The sequence below is a fragment of the Mus caroli genome, chromosome 9, assembly GCF_900094665.2.
Source record: "Mus caroli chromosome 9, CAROLI_EIJ_v1.1, whole genome shotgun sequence".
In the NCBI taxonomy this organism is placed as follows: Eukaryota; Metazoa; Chordata; class Mammalia; order Rodentia; family Muridae; genus Mus; species Mus caroli.
The window spans coordinates 98839773-98860805 of NC_034578.1; the positions used below are offsets into that span (position 1 = coordinate 98839773).

At 46.3% G+C, this 21033-nt stretch overlaps 1 protein-coding gene and 1 long non-coding RNA gene across 3 annotated transcripts in view; one reads left to right on the top strand and one right to left on the bottom strand.

Annotated features, from left to right (window-relative positions):
* Positions 1-5134: 5134 nt before the first annotated feature.
* The window catches only part of LOC110302175, a 40401-nt gene continuing 24502 nt past the window's right edge, over positions 5135-21033 (top strand). Inside the window, exons 1-5 of the long non-coding RNA XR_002378784.1 lie at positions 5135-5186; positions 8101-8339; positions 8665-8900; positions 9190-9288; positions 9900-10008. This is a non-coding gene — a long non-coding RNA (uncharacterized LOC110302175). The remainder of the gene's footprint in view (positions 5187-8100; positions 8340-8664; positions 8901-9189; positions 9289-9899; positions 10009-21033) is intronic.
* The window catches only part of Bfsp2 (beaded filament structural protein 2), a 58454-nt gene continuing 43851 nt past the window's right edge, over positions 6431-21033 (bottom strand). For both annotated transcript variants that reach the window (XM_021172981.1, XM_029481929.1), the window contains 3 exons: positions 14819-14950; positions 8081-8301; positions 6431-6656 (listed from right to left, as the gene is read on the bottom strand). In XM_021172981.1, the coding sequence (XP_021028640.1) occupies positions 6653-6656; positions 8081-8301; positions 14819-14950 (357 nt within the window). In that variant the 3' untranslated portion in view covers positions 6431-6652. The remainder of the gene's footprint in view (positions 6657-8080; positions 8302-14818; positions 14951-21033) is intronic.

Genomic DNA, 21033 nt, shown 5'->3' on the forward strand with positions numbered 1-21033 from the left:
GGGGGTTTCCCCACTAGGTTCTTTCAACACCAGCCCTGTGTAGGAGCCCAGAAGATGATGTGTGGATACAGGATATTGTAACAAGAAGCTGTAAAGTTGAAGTTGCTTTGGACATTCCAAGATGTTAGAGATGTCAGAGCCATGGAATACTTGCCAAGAAAAGCTGCTAACAGGGAGTGGAACCAGCCCAAGAGAACAAAGTGTGTTGCTGCTGAATGCCAGATCTACCAACAGCAGTCACAGGATGAAAGGAGTTGGAGATCTGAAGAGGGCTTTGACACTGGACACGGAGGAGACTTGGAGTTTGTCTAGCTGGTTTCTGGTCCAGTATTTCCTCACGATGACATTTTGGAACAGTAATGAATGTTCTGTGCCATGATATGTTGGAAGTACATGATCTGCTTTTCAATTTTGATCTTATAGGGATTACAGTTAAGAGATTACGTGAATCTCAGAAGAGACTTTGAACTTCGGACTTTTAAAAACTATTGAGATTGTGATTGATTATGGGGCTTTTGAAGTTGGGCTTTTGAATGTATTTTGCATTGTGGTATGGCTAGGTATGGCCCCCATAGACTCATGTGTTTGAACAAGCCGATGGGGACCAGGGAGTAGAATGTGGTGGTTTGAATATGTTAGGCCCATGGAATGTGGCACTATCAGGAGGTGAGGCTTTGTTGGAGTAGGTGTGGCCTTTTGGAGGAAGTTGTATCACTGGGGGGCGGGCTTTGAAGCTCCGCCTACTTGGAGGGTTATGGCTTTGAAATGAACATTTCTTTGTTTCAAAGTCAAATAAACTCTGTTAAGACAGGTGAAGCAGTTATGGAATTTTTTTAAGGTTTATTTTTATTATTTTAAACTATGTGAAGGTGTGTATATTCGAATGTGGATATGTACATGTGAGATCAGGTGCCCCAGTAGACCAGAGGCACCCGATCTCCTGAAGCTTGAAGTTACAAACGGTTGTAAGCTGTCTGGCAAGGATGCTGCAAACTGAACTTGAGTCCTCTGGAAGAACAGCCAGTATTCTTAACTGCTGGACCGTCTCTCTAGCCACCATTTATATCAGTATAGAGGCGAAGATAGAAAAGAAGATAAGTTTGGGATTCTGAGTTGAGCTTTGAAATATTCCTGAAACAACTTGAATATATACATTTTTTTCCAAGTAAAAGTTTCATGGGATCTAAATACATAAATATACACAGATCAACTAATTCTAGGGAGGACTCAGTACCTAAATTGAGATAGGCTGTAAGAATAATATGTAAGCGAGATTGGAAGACTTGGTACCAAAGAAATAATGCCAAATACTCCATTAATAATTAAAATATTGATTACACCATGAATGATAAGAGTTAATAATATATGGAGATCATTAAAATGTGACTAGACTTAATTTCACCTGCTTATCCCACTCCCCAGCCTTAGAGGATTTACAGTCATCTGTGTTCCTTACATTCCGTTTCTGTAGGACCAGGCTGGATTATGTGCAGGTGGGTGTGAGTTCTGCACATACATGTTGTTGGTACCTAACACAGGTTGATATGCACCAGGAATGTGTAAATCTTTATGGAGGAAGATGATTCAATCCAGTAGGGAGGGACTGCTATGGTGCATGATGGTTGTTCTGGTGGCTTCTAGCCTTAGTTCCCCAAACTCTGTAAATCCCAGGACAACTCAGTGCCCCAGGTGCTTATCTTGCCTACCCTGGCTCACCAGAAGCTAAATGACAGGGAGTACCACTCACTGTGAGATTAGGATTTCCTGCACCCTTTGTTTTGTTTCTTTTCAAAACACCAAAGCGTCACTAAGTGTTGTAAGTTCAAAACCTCTTTCTTCATCATCTTGTCAAGTTTATGAAATAGACTTTTCAGCTTCACATTTGTTTTTCTTGTTTGGGGTATCAGTGAGAACTTTAGCTGTAGCAATACACATATATGCACTGACACATGCAAGCAAACATGCATATACACCATATACTGTTCATATACCATAGCACACATACAGGCACACACACACACACACCATACATATACACCACACCACACATATGCATACACCACATGCTATACCCACATACCATACATACACACCATACACATACACACACACACCATACAAACATACACGCACCACACACACATAACACACATACACACATACCATACATACACACCATACACATACACACACACACCATACAAACATACACGCACCACACACACATAACACACATACACACATACCATACATACACACAGATCACATATGCATACCATATACATACACACATTACACACAAACACAACCACCACACACATACACACCCACCACACAAACATACATGAACCATATACATAGCTTAGGCGCGCACACATACATACATACATACACACACATACACCTATGACTTGACAAAGCTAGTCCAGAGCTTGCTACCTGTGCACCTTACAAAACTGGTTCTCCTAATATGCAACATGGCTTTTGTGTTGGATGAAGAATTAATGCAAAAAGCCTGACTCCCCACAGTGTGAGTTACCTTCCGCTCCTAGGAAGAGAAGAAAAGAATGTTTCCTCTGGAGCATGACAGGGAAAATTGCATTTTCTGTTGACTGCACAGATCTGTCTATGCTGGGATCCTGCTTAGCCTTTTGTTCAAAATAACCAGCCTACATGATCTAATTAAGCCAGTCCCTCCGGCTTCAAAAATAGCTTGCTTTATTGCTCACTCCCTCAGCAAGTTGATCCCTGCATATGCTTATCTGATGGCAAACACAGAGTCCAGTGGCCCCTTCCCTAATCCCTGTCTTGGGATGTCAGAGTTAGACATCCTAGCCAACCTTTCATGTGTCACTTGAGGTAAGGTAACCTTGTGGGGAGCACGAAGCATGGATTACTTCTGTCTCGGAGTCTGGGGGGCTGTCAGATAAATTGTGCCCATGGAGGGCAGACGCATGTTCCCCCATGGAGGTTGAGACCCTTTGGGAGGGTCTAAGAACCCTTTTCATAGGAGTTCCCTGAGTCTACCTGAAAACAGACATTACATTACAATGCAGTAGCAAAACTAAAGCTATGAAGTAAAAACAAATACTTTCATGGGGGTCACCAGAACGTGCGGAACTGTATTAAGGGTCGAAGCATTAGGAAGGGCGAGCACCACTGAGTTAGAGCCATCTGACATGGAATCGAACTAGGGTCATCTGGATGCTCTTAACAGCTGAGTTGTCTTTCTAGCCTCCAGACTCAGATAAATTTATTTATTTTTTTGGTAGAACACTATCTTGTATTCTGGAACCACTCCACCCTCACAAAAAAGACCGTTTCTGTGCAAACTGGGTGTGGTGATACATGCTTATAATTCCACTACTTAGCAGGTGGAGAGAGGCACGAGTTCAAGATCATCCTCAGCTACCTAGCAAGCTCGAGGATCCCACCTCAAAACCAGAACCAAATCAAACCAATAGTAGCAACAACAACAAAAGGAATAGCAGTGTGGTGGCACAGAGCCTTTAACCCCAGCACTCTGAAGGCAGAGGCGAGCGGCTCTCTGAAAGCTCTAGGCCACCACAGTCTACATAGTGAGTTCTAGACTAGCCACGGGTACAGAGAAAGATCCTGTTTGTAGAAAAGGAAAAGAAAATCGTATATAATATGTTGGGCATACTTAAACTAAAAAAAATAAAAAATAAGAAAATGTTGGTTATCTGACAAATTAAACCGGGCATCTTACATTTCTGTTTGCCAGTGGCAACCGCTGATAAGATTCTGTATTTGCCCAATTCCTATCTTGCCCAGAGGGGCAATCTATTGAGCCAGCAAGCTGGCTCATTGGGAAAGGCACTTGTCACCAAGTCTGATGACCTGAGTTTGATCCCCTGGGATTAACATGGTGGAAGGAGAGAACCAACTCCCAAAAGTTGTCCTCTGACTCCACCAGCACCCCGACAAGCTCCTCCCAACAAACACATGGATGTAATTAAGTAAAAGCTGGCGAGGTGACCCAAGGGCTTATTGAAGAATGTGTGTAGGGCAGTTAAACAAAAGGCAGTGAACTGAGTGGCACTTACTGAATCCTGTAGTGGAGAAGCAACTGAAATCAGATTTATCTTCATGCCTTTGGGGACAAAATGAATTCAGGGAAGGGGCCATGCAAACTGTACAGTGCCACTTTGCTTTGTTTAGTCCTTGCCCCACCAAGATTGTCAACCCATGAGAACAGAAATGATCTTCCTTATATGGGTATTCCCCCTCCCCCCAATCTGTCAAAACATTTGAGCATCAATCCGTGCTTAAAAGAATTACCAATATCCTTGAAGTACAATTTAAGGACATTGTTATCAAAGGATGTGGGGGTCTCAATGCTAATGGGTGTTATTATGGTATGTGTGTGTGTGCGCACACACACTCTCAAGCACACACCTGGAAACCCAAAATCCATGGAGTTGAGTTGTACGGTGTGGAAAGAGCTTCACTGCGCTTAGGAGGAATCCAGCCAAAGCCCTTTAGCCATCTACTCCAGAACAAATGCTTGTCACCACCGGCAGCAGCCTCCCCCACCACCTGTCAGGGAACCACTGCCAACGGGTAATTGTACCATGATGTTGTGAGAGGAAGTCTGATTTTCAAAAGGCGCTGGTAGAATCCAGGGGCCAGCAGGGCCTTTTCATACCTGCTAACGAAGCCTCATTAGAAGCGGCAGGAGTCTGTGCTGGGAACTGGATGCAGCAGTCAGTCATGATCTTCCCCTGCCAAAAGGTGATTAACTTTCTGACTCACAGCACCTGCTCTGGAGATTTGCAGGGCAGAAGAGTCTAAAACACGCAGCCCCACGCGGCGTGCTTCTGGGAGAAACCCTTGAGAGGGCGCACATCTATCTCCTTGCCTTCCAGTGGCTTCCAGATTCTGCAAAAACAAAACAAACAAACAAACAAAAAAAACCTGCATGGGGTCCTCTTCACCTTCCAGGCCCTGGGCTGTGTAGAGGTTGGAAACTGAGATCTTGGCTTGGAAATAATAATTAATGATAATAAGAAAGGCAAGAAGGTTACCTACAGGACTTGCAGCATCCAATGTAGCCGGGACAGCTGCACTGTCTTCCTGATGGCTTTTGCACCCAGGTGGTTCAATTAGGAGCAGTTCGCGGCGAGCAAGCTAGCGGGGGAGTGGAGGCTTGGCTGAAATGGAGCGTAAGTGGTGTCTTTTCTATTTCTGGACTTGAGACACTGAATTATGTAAAGATACAGTGTAGAGTCTAAGTAACTGGCCTTCTGGGAGACTCGTGGGTTCTCTTTCTTTGGTCCTGCAGGCCAGCAAGGAAAGACAGAATCCTAACCAGGACACACCTTGCTTCTTTTAAAAGGCTGTTGGCTTGTTTTGTTTTTTGAGACAGGACTCCTTTGTGTAACAGCCTTGACTGTTCTGAAACTCTTTTTGTACGTCAGCCTGGCCTCGAACTCACAGAGATCCACCTGCCTCTGCCTCCTGAGTGCTGAGATCAAAGGTGTGCACCCTCACATTCTCGGCTGTTTGCTTTTAAATAAAGGTAAACACTGCTTATTGGTCTTTTTGGGACTTTACATCCATACGAAGGTCTTCAAATGTTCCCACACAGGGATGTATCCCTCTGTTGAGGGTGAGTAGCTCACAGTGACAAAGGGACAACGAAGGAGCTTATCTTGGTCTAATTCTGTGTAGCAGGCAGGTAACAGAAACAGACGTGTTGGTTTTTGTGGTGCGGTGGTGTGTGGTTTTAGAAGCACTGAGAGCCTGTGGTCCCACACAGGTGGTGGTTTCAGTTTTAATCTGAGGGCAGGAGGGTCTTGCCTGTGTGGGAAGCAGACGCATGAATATATTTGGCTGGCCCGAGCCTTGAGAGGGCTGGCGGCGGGGGTGGGGGGGGGTGGGGGGGGCTGGCATGCGGATCCCGAAAAAGAAATTTTGAGGCTATAAATGGGTGAACTACCACAACGTAATTAGTCCCCCATGGGTTGAAAATGATGGAGAGGTGTTATGCTATGGGCAAATGAGAGGTGTGTGTGTGTGTGTGTGTGTGTGAGAGAGAGAGAGAAAGAGAGAGAGAGAGAGAGAGAGATTTACCTGTCAAGTGCAGAACTTTTGAATGAACAGCCTTTGTGTGTTGATAAAACCAGAACAGTTGGCCTTGAGGCAATGGTGAGACTGATGGACTTATTCAACAGGCTTAACATGCCATCTAGAAGCATCCAAGAATGGCTCCCAGTACGGGAGGGCGTAGTGTAGCGAATACACTTAGCATGCACGAGGCCCTGGGTCCTATCCTTTGAACCAACAAAACAAACACATGCACATACTCATGAAACACCAACCCAAATCCCCAAAGAGGCCCTGGGTTCTGCCGATAGAAGGAAGGGTTTCTGCACCAACAGCAAGTTAGCCACAACAAATGGCAGACTGGGAGCCACACGCAAAGTATTTATTCAGAGAGGCCTCGGTTGTTCAAGCTACAGACTACAGAAATGGGAGCAGAAGAATTCTCTCCACCCCCAGGAAGCTCCGTCTGAGTCAGCTAGGGAATCCAGCAACCACTGAGGTTCTTCGGACATCGTCACCGGTGGGCTGCCGAGGAAGGCAGAGTTTTCTTTGTGAAAAGAGGAAGTCGTTTTTGGTTTTCCCATTAGCTGAAAAGAAACACACCAGAGTCAGAAGCGGCAGAAACAGAACCTCAGGAAAGATACCACAGGAGGAGTGTGGGAAAGGAAGCCTTGTTATGAGAAAGAATTTGGTCTTTGGAGTAAGACAGTGCAAAAGTTCGAACCCCTGTTTTGTGGTTTGATGGATTTTGGACAAATGACTTCCAGAGCTCTGGGACGTGAAGTCCTGTCAGTAACTGGGGATGTGTGGTGATCTGGTGGGCACAGGAGGGAATGAGGGCGGCCAGGGTTAGGGCTGGACATCTGCAGAGCAGCCACTCGGAGGGTCCTTACGTTCTTGAACTACATCCCACCCCTTTACTCCTCCATGTTTATTTAAAACAACTTTATATATTCACTCATATGCGTGCAGGAATCTGAAGGATTTAGTTTTGTTAAGAACATCTTTCACATTCCACAGAAAGCAACTGGACAAAAAGACAGTTGGGGGAGAGAGATGACGGTTTTTCCATTTGAAAGGAGGGGCTGGAGGGTTTGCAGGTGGTTCTGTGGTTGTTCATCCCAGCAAAGGGGTGCTGTGCTCTTTGAAAGAGGGACAGGAAGCCTGGGCTCTAGTCCCAGAGTTGCTTCAACCTCTGTGTGTGACCGTGGACAACCCCCACCCTCCACATGGGCCTTCCCATTCTCTCTTGAGTTGTGAGAGGTTGGACAGTGTGAGCCCTAAGTAGTCTTTTGTACTTTATTTTTATTTATTAGTATTTGTGCATGCATATATGTGTGTGAATGCACACATGTAAATGCTCACACACATATACACATGTGCCACAGTGCATAATAGAAATCAGAGGGTGATTTTGTGAAGTCAGTCTTTCACAAAAGGAACAGTGAGCAACTCCACTGTCATTCATAACACCTTGCTTGTCTTCCCTGTAGACTCCAAATTAAACATAGTTTTCTCAGCAGCCCTGCCGGTATGTCACTCAGCTAGGAGAAAGTCGACAGGAAGCCTCTTCAAAATGTTTGAGAGACACTGGCTGCTCTTCTGAGGACCTAGATTCAACTCCAGCACCCACGTGGTAGCGTACAACTAACTCCTGCCCCTTCTTCCTATCTCCACGTGTATGACACAGGTGATTCACAGACTTACATGTAGGCAGAACACCTACCCATAAAATAAAAATAAATAAAAATCTCAACTAAAAAAAAAAAAAAAGAGGTTTAAGAGTCGTTTAAGAAAAAGGCTGTTTGTTTCTCCCTGTTCCGGTCTTGAGTGCACTGTGATAGCAGGGGTCATCATGAGCAGGTTTATGCAGTCCTGAGAGTTAAACCCTAGTTAAACTGTGAATCCTAGGCAAGTGTTCTCTCTACCGATTCAGCCCCACCCCACCCCATGCCCCATTTGCATCCTCCCTGCAGATAAGGAGGAACCAAAGCACATCACATGTCCATACTTGCTCTCCTCTCTGTCCAGCAGGGCGTGGTAGGATGCCACATCCTTCTGTAGCTGGCTCTTGCACGCCAGCAGGTGTGCCCGCTCCTGCTGCTGCTGTTCTGTCTCTGAGCGGATCTCTGCCAGCTCTGCCTCCAGCCTGCCCACTACCGCACCCAGGTTCTGCAGTTCCATGTCATGCCAGTGCTGGGCGTCATGCAAGCTGTTTTCCAGGCCTCGTTTCTACAAAAGAGTGAAGGTTATCGGCTTGGGCGGTCCAGGTAGGAAATGTGTGACCGACCTGTTCTGCCCATTTTTCTGATGTTGTCAACCCCGTAGAACGATAGAGATCAGTCTCGGTGGCCCTGGGGGAGAGCCAGAAGGCCCCAGTCTGCTTCACGGACCTTTTGCAATGGGCAGGAGGGAATGGCCAGGGGGGAGCTGCGTCTGTCTGTTACCTTTCAGTGTTTTTCTGTGCTGTTTAATAATACATCTTTGTTAGGTCCCATCCTGTTGCTCCTTGGTGAGTTTCAACCGCCTTACCGGGAGCTAGAGACCCTCCAGCAGGGATTCAGGGTCTGTGTGGCTGATGGCTACCTCCCTTAGGTTGCTAGCTTTCGGATCATGACTCCTGCATTGGTACCTCTGGCGCAGATGTCTACGTTGGCTATGGGTGCTTCGGCTGGGAAGCTGGGAGAAGATGCACCCCAGACTTCCCTTTCGGTCATCCCGGCCATGGATGGATTGAGTCCTGGCTTTTACACCTCCTGTGAAGCTTTCACACCCACGCTGCCTTTTCTCCCCCAACACTGTGGCCAGGGATTGGATGTTTATCACCCAAGGTCAGCTCAGCGGCTTCTTTGTGCAACACCCTGCTTTTAGTTTCTGCCTTCCTACATTCTCCACACAGCTCCTACAGTGCCTTAGCTAAAATACACATCTGGGTTTCTATCTCCTCTGCTTAGTTATCACCCCAGTGGCTCCCAGGGGGCCCTAGAATGATTGCCATGGCTGGCTCTGACTTTCCATCTCATCTCCTACTCTATATTAGTGTCAACATTTCTGGTCTTTTGAAGTTTATGGGTTCTTTGTTTCTTTTTCCTCTTCCTCCTCTTCCCCTTCTTTTTTGAGACAGGGTCTCACTGTATAGCTCTGGCCACTTACTCTGTAGACCAGACTGGCTTCAAACTCACAGAGCTCCCTCTGCCTGCCAAGCTGCTGGGATGAAAGGTTCGTGCCACTATATAAAGCTGCATATCGTTTCTTATACCTGCACTGTCCCTCTCTGCCTCTCCAGTATTCCAACTCTATTCCTTCCTAGTCACCCCCGAGCTCAGGTTCAGGGGTCACTTTCTCTAGGAAGCCTTCCTCGATGCCCCTCAGTTGGGTTAGGAGCTCCCCTGTTTCTGTGGCTCTCCAAGCATGTGCATGTCCTTAAACTTACCACAGGGATGTGCCTTTCTTACAAAATGGTGGGACTTAGCAGAGAACTGGTCTCTGTACCCTCAGTGCCAGGAAAGGGCCTGTGCGGGCCTGGTGTTTGGTACATATGTGTCGCCTGGATGAAGGCACCTGCTCTGTGGTTATGTTTATTGCCCTGCTGCTCTCTCTTCCCGTCAGACTAAGGACCTGTCTCTTCTCATCTTTCTATGTCCTGTGCCCTGAAAGTTAGCACAGGCTAGTCAGAAACTAAGCATCAGTGTGCCCATATTTAATAGCTCCAGTTAGAGTGACCTTATATTTTAGTACCTGGCTTTGAAGAGACTTTTTTTTCTTAATTTTTTTCTTATTTGTTTTATGTGTATGTGTATACTAAGTGTATGTCTGTCACACGTGTGCAGAAGCCCACAGAAGTCAGAAGAGGCATCGGAACCCCTAGAACTGAAGTCACAGACGTTGTGAGCTGCTGTGTGGGTGCTAGAAACAGAATCTGGGTCCTCTGTAAGAGCAGTAAGTACACTTAACTGCTAATTCATCTCTTCAGCCAAAATTGTATTATTATTTTTATATTTATTTATTTATTTATTTTGTTTTTTCGAGACAGGGTTTCTCCGTACAGCTCTGGCCGTCCTGGAACTCACTTTGTAGACCAGGCTGGCCTCAAACTCAGAAATCTGCCTGCCTCTGCCTCCTGAGAGCTGGGATTAAAGGTGTGCGCCACCATGCCCAGCATATTATTTTTAATTTTGTGAATTCATGTGTGTCTGAATGAGGGTGTGAACACATGAGTGTGGGTGCCTATGGAGGTCAGATGAGCCCATGGAGCCAGAGGCATAGGTGGGTGTGAGTCACCTGACATGGGTTTTAGGAACTGAATGTGGGCCTTCTGCAAGGCTAGCACATGCTCTTAAATGCTGAGCCATCTCTGCAGCCTCAGTACCTACCCTACCATTTTTTTGTTTTTTAAAGATAGAGTCTCACACTATAAGCTTTGGCTGTCTTGGAACACACTATGTAGACCAGGCTGGTCTTGAACTCAGCCTCTGCCTCCCGAGTGCTGGGATTAAGGGCATGTGATATACTGGCTATGTAACACATAAAAACAAAATTTTTTTTCTAAGTTGGATTCAATCAAATCTTGATGAATTAAATTCCTGTACCCCATCCTCCAGGGCATGTTTTTAAAAATAGACTTCTAACTGCTATAGCAGAAATAGATTCTTGTTGGTGGTGCTGTTAGGCAAAGTTATCATATTAGCTAAATCTTGTAAGTGTTCATGAGTGTGGGGTCTGTATGCCAGTATGTGTGTGTGTGTGTACGCATGTACGCGCGCATGTGTGTACATCAGAGGACAACCTCAGACATTATTCCTTAGTGTTTATTTCTTTTTGAGGCAGGGTCTTTCTCTGGCTTATCCTTCTCAGTGCTGGGCACACCACCATGCCCAGCTTTCCTGCCCCCCCCCCCAATATGCAGGTTCAGGAATTCAGGACAAGCTCTCCCCTGCCTCAGCTCTCTCCCCAGCCCGTGGGTGTTCTTAACTCCACGGGACAAGTGAACTCTGAATTAGATAGCCGGTCTAGTGCCTTTTAGGAAGCAGTGTGAGATACTATGAACTAAGCATAGAGCAGCCTCTGGCCTTAGTTGTTGTTTAGCTTGTGAGATCTGAGAGCCCTTTACAGCAGTGGGAATGCAGAAATGGCCTAGACTTGGAGAATCATTTGTTCTCATAGCCTTGGGTTCTCTTTCTCTCTCTCTCTCTCTCTCTCTCATTTTATGTAGGAAATAGATTTTTGTTTTGAACAGACTTCTAAACCTATGTCCTCTTTGTGAGTTGTTGTTGACACTGGATCTGTAATGGCTGTGGTTTAGAGAAACACATCACTGGAACATGCTTGGGCTGTCCGTCTATAGTTTTTGTCCCATGTTTTAGGGAAGTTCCCTATGTGGCCTGGGGGGTCTTCTTGATGATTTGGGGTATTGTCAAGGGGTACACTAACAGAAATCCCAAATCCCACTCTTGTTTTGGGGGGTATTCGAGACAGAGTTTCTATGTTGTAGCCCTGGCTGTCCTGAAACTCACTCTGTAGATCAGGCTGGCCTCGAACTCAGAAATCCACCTGCCTCTGCCTCCCAAGTGCTGGGATTAAAGGCGTGAGCCACCACGCTCGGCTCAGAGATCCCACTCTCCTTTAATCCCAGCACTCGGGAGGCAGAGACAGGCAGATTTCTGAGTTCGAGGCCAGCCTGGTCTACAAAGTGAGTTCCAGGACAGCCAGGGCTATACAAAAAAACCCTGTTTTGAAAAACCAAAAAAAAAAAAAAAAAAGTCCATATTCAGCATCTTCACCTAACTTCCTGACATTCATTCTTTACTCTCCCCCACCTACCCCAAGACACTGTATCACTATGTATCCCTGGCTGTCCTGGAATTCACCATGTAGACCAGTCTGGCCTCAAACTCACGGAGATCCCATTGCCTCTGCTGCCACCTGATTTAAAGTCATGCACCACTAAACTGGGCCAAGCTCCTGATGCTCTAGAAGGAGATGCTTAGTTCTTCAGAGATATTGAAGCCTGAGCAACTGTGACCAGGCTCCTGTTGCAGCTTCTAGGGACATGGACACCACCGCTACCACTCTGAGAGGCTCTCTGAGGACTGAAAGAGACTTTCTTGAGTTGTCAAATCCTCCAGAAAGCAAGATAATAATTACTTTTGGTAAATTCTGGGCTCGAGTCCTACTAAATACAGAGTTCAGCCAGCCTAATGGTGCCCAGCTTCCAACACAAACAGTATCCTGGTAGCAAAGAGAGCTGAAAGGCTGGCCAGCAAAGCTGTCTGGCTTACAAGAGTGATGGGCACCATGTACCCGTGCGTGCACAGGTTGTTCTAACTCAGGATAGCTGGATAAACTATCTCCTCCCCATCCTCCACTATTCTCAGTCTGTGTTCCTCATCTTGGCTGTAAGACATAATAGTGGGAACTTTGATCCACCGGAACCCGCAGGGGACAGAGCTAGCCCATCTTGGGCAGCATGTGAGTTCCTTTTTCCATTTGTCCCAACAGAAGCATGGGGCTGAAGTGAGGTGACAGGGTGGCTGTTGCTGCCAAGTAGGGGTTCTTGGGTTGGTGGTTATAGTTTTGCATAATACATTATAATAGGTGCCATTTGTTGACTGCTTGCCTGTGTTGGGCAGTGTAAAAAGCTTGACATACATTATCTAATTAGTCACCCCAGTGACTCTCTGAGGTCAGGTCTATTCTGATCTTAGGACAGATCACATTTCCAAAGGCAGCTGCAACAATTGTCACCATCCTGCATGGGCCTTCTCAAGGTGACCTTGCCAAGCATCCAGGCTCATTAGATCTCTTGTGATTGCTTTGACCAGTAGAATAAGAGATACATGATACTCAGAACTAGGAGGTCAGAGATCTGATCAATTTATGCTCACTGTATAAGGGAAACAAAGTACCTTATCAGAAGTCCTGCTGTAGCTATGAGACCACCATAATGCAAGGATCTCCAAGCTAGCTAGCTATATGGAGAGGTCTCAGAGAGCAGGACACAGAATCATGATTGAGGAATCTCACACGTGAGCTGAAGAAGCCACTGTGGGTGTCCCAAGCCCAGCAGACACCTCGAGGGATAGGGAAGAGCTGTCCCTGCTGACCTCTTCCTAAATCACAGGACGATAGAGCACATGATTCACTGATGTCATAAGCCACAAAGACAGCAGGTACATAGAACAACTAAAATAGATCCTTACTAGACAAAGGTGAAAATAGAAACTTAGAGGGTCATATGACCAGTGAGGACAGGAGCCCGGGGTTCAAGATCACAAGTCGAAGCACTCGTCCCAAATTCACAGGACTTCCCTGTCTAGGAGAAGAGTAAAGACAGAGGTAGACTTCCTGGTGGGTGGAGACGTTCTAGACCCTACCCCAACTCTGCCCTTCTCTATACCCACCAAAAAAATAAACATACGGACTCCTATAGTGGAGCTGGTCTCCCCCTTGTCACTCCCTCACATGCTGAGCCTTGTGATTCTTCAGGTGACATCAATTCCTCTATAGAAGTCACTGAATTCCCTAGGAGTATTATTCCCTGGTGTGTCTTATGTCCCCAAAGCACTGGGTATAGCTCCTGGAACATGGTGAGTTCTTATATATAGATATAAGATATATCAATATAGATACATTGATATAGATGTAAAAACATACTAACATACACATATGGTCCAACAATGCTCTTTGGTTAGAATGATGGGGGAGATGCCATGCTACCGTAACAGAGCTTCAGTCCAATCCAGACCAGAAGGTGGAGCTTAATTTAGTCCTCTTAGGAGCTGTGTGAGGTTGAGTCCAGGATGCCTGTGAAGACCTAAATTTATAGACGTAAGTCTTTTACAGAAATAGCTATCACATGTGCATATGCCCTGTACATTCCTCCTGCATATTTCCTTACATCTCATGACATTTCTATAGATGACTCGCATGTGATACAGTGTGCAGCCCGCTATAGAGGTGATTAGGTTGCTGTTTAGGGAACACTGGTAAGAAATATAGGCTGCACACATGCAGAACAGGTGCAGTGTTGTTCCTGAAGGTTGATTGAATCCACAGATGGAGAAACCATGGATACAGGGGCTGGCTGTAATTATTTTAATTACTAATAATTAGTAGTTGCAAGGCACCTGCTTGCAAACCACAGTGGGCCTGAGCTTACTAGGCGTCTGGGGCCGGGCTTCAGAGGCAGAGCTTGAGACAAGGATCTTGGAGCTTATAAACAGTCCCAGGATTACTCTCAGGAAAAGGAGGATTGACTGAGAAAAAGACGAAGGGGCAGGGAAGACACTAAGCAGGGAGGTAGCCTCCTTGAAAACTGGCCACCGTCCAATACCGTGGAAAGCACTGTACAGCTGTTCCCACTTTGAAGCTAGTAGACTGGGCTTTCAAAACCATCAGCCTGCCGCTGTCTGGGTCAAGGGCATGGCCTGCTTCTTGGATCAGCAGTCTTCTGTTTGGCTGATAGCAAAGTCTCTGAAGAAGCAGGGCATCTGAGAAGGAACAGCTGCGAGTGTTAGCAGCCAACATTCCGAGCAGAGGCAGGTAAGGGTTATTTCCACAGGGCCCTGCCGTGCCCAGGGCAGTTGTTAAGTACGAGTCAGTATCGGATCAGAGGTTAGAAGATACTTCAGGCGCCCAAACCGCATCCTGTGAGAAGGAAGCCCTTTGCAGGCTATGAACTATGAGACATCAAACTGACAGTTGAGAGCTAAACATAAAAACCTACCAGGGCCTTTCTTGGCACACTCACCAGAGCCCGTAAAGATTCCGTCTCAGCCTGGAGACTCTGGACTTGGCGTGAAGTGTCGTGTAACTCTACACTGAGGGCAGCAGCCAGCTTTTCTTCTTGGGTCTGGGATACGTGGACCACCTCTGTCTGTTGCTGTGGAGAGTCAGGTCTCGGGGTGAGCTGGGATGAGTTGTAAATCTGAACCCACCTTCTTCCTTAGTTCCTTCTAAACGGACTCTCTGCCAGACTAAAAAAATACCTCCCCGCGCCCTTTTTATAAACCTGCTAACCAATTTGTATACAAAAATCTGTTTTGAATCTTGGATGCCTAAAAATAGAATAACATTCAAAAAGATTTATTAAAGACTCAGCGAAGGTTGTAGCTCATGGTGAAGTACTTGCTTAGCTTGCACATGACTCTGGGTTCAAACCCGCTCCCCTCCCCCTCCCCTCCCTCTTTCTCATTGAAAACAGTACGATGTTGCCTCTCCTCCCTGTGTTCTAATCACAGTTTTCCTGTTTCCAGTTTCTTATGCTTCCTTTCATAAATATTTCATGCTCCGACTGATGGCACGGATACCATCTGAGATCTATAAAAGAATTCCGCTGTTATGTGAACATGTCAGAACTATGCTTGCACGAGCTAAGGTGGCTACGACATCACTAGGTGATACAATCTTACAGGCCCAACGTTGCACATTTAATCTATCATTGATCTGAACATCCTTATGCGGCCCACAACTATATTTATAGGTAAATATGCACTACTGCCTTCTCTTGTTTGCTACAGTACCTACTGTGTGTTAGTAATTGGTCTCTGCCAGCATGTCGAGGTGAGTATAGTCCTTGAGCAGCTACAGAGCATTGCCTTGTTTGGAGGTAATGTCATTTATTTAGATGTTCCCTGCTGGTGGACATTTCGATTGTTTCCAGATTTCCCCTATTTCCTACAGCAGTGTTAAGAGGAGCCCTAGATGCCTTGCATTCCATCCAAGAAGGTATCCCTGAGGTGAGGATAAATTCTTGAGATAAACTATACTTACGTGAAGACAGAGTCTTGTTATGTGCCGTCCCATGAACTCCCAATCCCCCTGCCTCAACCCCCAAGTGCCGAGGGGACATGTGTACAAATTATCCTTCAGCGAACCTGTAACCCTGGGAGGCAGTGCCAGGTCCTCACACCTTCTTCAGACAAGGGGCTTTCTTGTGTTTATTCATTTTACTTTTATGTGTAAATGTTTTGCCTGCTTGGTGCCCATGAAGGTCAGAAAATTGCATTGAATCCTTGAAAATGGAGTTACAGAAGTCTGGAAACTATCGTGTGGGTGTTGGAAAATGTACCCAGGTCCTCTCTAAGAGCAACAAGTGCTCTTAACTGCTGAGCCAGCTCTCCAGCCCCAGGTTTTCTATCTGGATCTTTATATCTGATAGTCATATTTTCCCTTTAAATTTTTTTTTTTTTACATTATGCTATTTACTTGTATGTGGTGGGGGGCATGTTTGTGTGGATGCACACATGCCACAGCTTATGCAGGTGCATATGTACAATGAATGACTCACGTGGTGGTCAGAGGATAGCACAGGAGCCAGTTCTCCTCCCACCACGTGGGACTGAACTCAGGTCATTAGGCTTGGTGGTGAGTGCCTTCACTGCTGGGCCATCTCTCTGGCCTCAACCCCCTTTTCATTGTACAAACCAGTGCAGTTGCATCTGTGAACACAGGGGGAGCTCTGGGCACTACTGGTGGGGGTGGGGTGGGAGTGGGGGCACAGGTCCCCTGTTGGTGGATGATAAAATGAGGTCACTCTCTTTTTTTCAGTACATTCTGATGTGCTGTCTCTGAGCCAATGCTGCAGGCAGAGAGGTCAAGGAAACCTTTATGGCCCCAGGCCCTGAGGAGGTGAGACTCAGTTATTCATTTAGGGTATATGATAAGATTCAACTATATTGACCCCCAGGTCTTGAAATCTTGGCTCCATTTCTGGATTGGGAGAGCATGCTAACATTTTGAAATATGGTGAAGATTTTCACACTCAAAATTTATAAATTTATGGGGCTTGAGAGATGACTTAGTGGTTAAGAGCATTTGTGGCTCTTGCAGAGGGCCCAGGCTTGGTTTCCAGTACTCACACAGGGGCTAATGACCATCTGTCACTCCAAGGAGATTTGATGCCCTCTTCTGACATCCAAGGGCATCAGGTATGCAAGTGGTGCACACATATATGCAGGTAAAGCACCCACACACATAAAATAAAAATATAAAAAAATCTTTAAAAAATATAGCTGGGTGTGGTGACATATATCTCTACTCTCATCCCAAGCACTTGTGATTCAGCGGCAGGCTTTGAATTTGAGGCCAGCCTGCTCTACGCAGTGAGTTCTAGCTTAGTCAGGAGTACATAGTGAGACCCTGTCTCAAAAGACTCAACACACACACACATGCATGCACCTTGGCTAATCAGTGAGAGATTCTATATCAAAGATAAGGTAGAGAGCAACTGAGGAAGCTACCAACATTGACCTCCGACCTCCCCATATGCACTCACACCTACACACACACACACACACACATATACACATACATGCATGAGTGTGTACATAAGCACACACCTGTTATAATCATAATTAATTACTTAGGGGATGAACTATTGGGGGGAAATAAAGGAAGAATGAGGACAATTTTTTTCTAAAGCTGATCATTTTTCGGATCACCATTGGCTGTCTCACAAGCAGCATTGCCTATGACTTAAAGGCTGCAGGGTGAGGACTGAAATGGGCTCCAAGGGGGAAGGAGGGCATAGCAAGCCACCAGTGACATGCTCTGATGTCAGAAATGGTCAGTGCTCTGAAAGCTTGTGCGCCCAGGCTTCGGGATCTCAGTGTGTATGTGTGTCTGTCTCTCCCCAAGCACTTGCTGTGGGGTTGAGAGTCATGCAAGCTCTCTGCTTTGACCTCGAGGTGAGCGACAGCCTTGCAAGAGCACAGGTGTGCTTTCCAGACGGCACAAGAACATGACCGTGACGGCGTTGTGTTCTTTGTCATGGAGCAAAGCAATTCACTGCTTCTGGGGTCACAAGGGCTCCTGATCTGGGGTGGGGGGCACACTGCTTTAGAACAGCAGTTTTCAGCCTGTGAGTCACGACCCCTTTGGGGGTTGAAGGGCTTTTTCATAGGGGTCACCTAAGACCATTGGAAAACACAGATATTTAAACTACGATTTATAACAGTGGCAAAATTACAGTTATAAAGCAGCAATGGAAATACATTTTTGGTTGGGGGGGTCACCATGGCATGAGGAATAGTGTTAAAGGGTCATAGCATTAGGAAGGTTGGGAACCACTGCCCTAGAAAGTTCCTGACAGCAGCCCCACATATCTGCACAGACGTTCCATCCTTACAGCCTTTAAGATGTTTCTTGCTCATTCTTTTGTTTGTTTGTTTGTTTGTTTGTGTTTTGTTTTGTTTTGTTTTCGAGACAGGGTTTCTCTGTATAGCCCTGGCTGTCCTGGAACTCACTTTGTAGACCAGACTGGCCTCGAACTCAGAAATCCGCCTGCCTCTGCCTCCCGAGTGCTGGGATTAAAGGCGTGTGCCACCACCACCACGGCACTTGCTCATTCTTAAGATAGTGAATTGCAGTCTCCTATCTATGTGATCTTTCTGTCCCTCTGAGCCTAGCAGTTGAGTGTTAATCCTGACTGGGGTGTGGTGGCACCAATCTGTAATCCCAGCACGTGGGGATGGAAGCAGGAGGAACAGGAAGGAGTTCAAGGGTACCCTCGGCACCGTAGACTGTCCAAGGCCAGCCTGGGCTGCAGGGGACTCTGCCTCAAAACAAGAACAGGAAAGAACCAATAAAGAGTGCTGAGCCTGCCCGCAGACTACAGCTCTGCTGCTTTCTACACGGATGGGCTTAGGTAAGTTTCCTGTCTACTCTGTGCCTCAGTTTATTCAGTAATGGATGAAAATCAGAACTCCTATCTGGATGCCCTGAGAGCTTATCTGGCAAATGCTTGGCTGTCCCTGTCACATGGTAATACTCAGGCAGTGCTCTGCTTCAGGATGTTCCTGGCAAGTCTCATCCTGCCATTTGGGATGGGGGCCTTTCTGTCTACTCCTGCATCCCGCCCAGCAACCTCCTCTCTAGACCATAGGAATTGGGTGTGCAGTGACAACTTCTTATTCCTGCTGGGTAGCTTAATGGCTCTTCACACCTAGAGCATCCCCAACATCCTTCATTGAAGAAGGTCAACAACATGGGCCCAGGACATGCCGGGGACTCAAGGAAGAAGAGGGCCTCCTGTGAACCGGACTAGACCAGATCTTGTCTTTATTAGGAAGATTAACTACTATGCTAGTAAGCCTTATAAACCACTTTGGTGTCTTTGGTGCCACATGCTATTTGGCAGCGGAGAGCTTTTAGCAGGCAGGCTATGCTATGCATCCCTGACTTAACCCTCCTCCCTGCTGCCCAATGCAAGATTTATTTGGGAGAAGTCTGGATACCGTTCAGCCTGCCTCACTGACATAGGGCTTCCTCGGGGGTGCATTTAAAAGTAGCGTGACTCTCAGTGAAGCTTCACTGTGAGTGGAATGCCGGCCTGGTTAGGCAGGATCTCATGGCTCCTTGAGTGGACACAAGAGCCACCTGGCTTCTCAAGCTGTTCTCTGGGATGGAACAGAGCCACCAATTCCCAGACTGTGTGGTATCTGCCAAAAGAAACAGCTAATGGCCTCAAGGACTTGCTGCCCCAGCTCACATCTGGGATGGAATTGAACATACTGTATGCTAAAAGCAAGAGACGAAACTCACCCATGGGCTAAAAATAGATTTTTCTTAATTATTGGATAAGTCTAAATTATAGTGTTTTTGTCTTTGCTTATTAAGATCATCCTCCTCTTAAGGGACTTGTTTGCTTGTCTCCTAGGAGACGGCTATGTGTGGAGTATGAGTGACAGTACCTTAATCCCCCAGGGATGATTTGGGTTGTTTCATCTTTGACAATCTCTAAGTAGTATCTTTATACCGTTTATGGGGGCAGCCAATCAAAAAGTATCTACGAGATGCTCTGAGGTCAGGCAAATCAGGAAGCCAGGGAAAAGCATCCTTCTGAGATGGAGACTCTGTGTTTGAAGTACCAACCAAAGCTTCACAGCTGGCTTGAGCTCCGCCCATAGCCTCTAAGTGCAGGGGTGGGTGGGGATCCTTTAATGGACAGTGAGAAAGGATCCAGCCATTCAACTGCTGGTGACTGACACTTGAGGGTTTGAGAATGGGTAAGATGCCCTAAGGGTGGCCTTTTAAGGTCTATTTTCTTCAGTAAAGAATCAAAGGCCAACATGAAGCTACTCTGATTATCTTCCCTGACCCAGCAGAGTCACAAATGTAGCATATTATGGGAACCCTGGGCTGGAACACACACACACACACACACACACACACACACACACACACCTTGCATCATAGAAATACTCTCTCCTTATATCACACACACACACACACACACACACACACACCTTATGTCTCAGAAACATGACTGATCTATCCTGAACTTCTTTTAAAGCAAGGTCTGTCTCTACAGCCCAGTCTGGCCTTGAACTTGCAGTGAACCTTCTGTCCCAACCTCCTGAGTGAAGTGCTGACAGGTAGGCACCACCATGCCTGGTTGACAGAACTGATTCATATGCTATAAAAAGAGCCACTGCAAAACTAAAAAGTCAAGGACATACATGAAGATGACAAAAGGCATGATCTGGCGCTAAACATGAAAGCAAATCTTCATGAGATCCAGCATATGGAAAGGAGGTCTGCATTCTCAAACTACATGCAATGTACATAAGAGATACACTGAAGAATTCTTACCTAAAACACTGGGCGCACAGCGTCAGTGAGGATGTGGGGACAGGGGTCCTCTCAGATGTATTTTTGTCAGGAATGTAAATTCTCGTTCCACTCTACAGTCTCACAGCTTTGAGAGACTGTCACCTGGAAACCCTCATCATTTGTTTCAAGCTACCCACCTCTTCATTTTTAATAGTGTGTCCAGCCCATCATCCTGACTGTTAGAGGCCTGATGGCTGCAGCTCAGAGAAAGCTCTTGACCACAGATGCCTCAAACTGCCCCGAGGCAGGTGCAGATTTCTTGTCTGAGTACAGCACAGTAGGATCTGGCTGTTGAGGAGTTGAAGCTCTAAGACAGTCTCTCTCTCTCTCTCTCTCTCTCTCTCTCTCTCT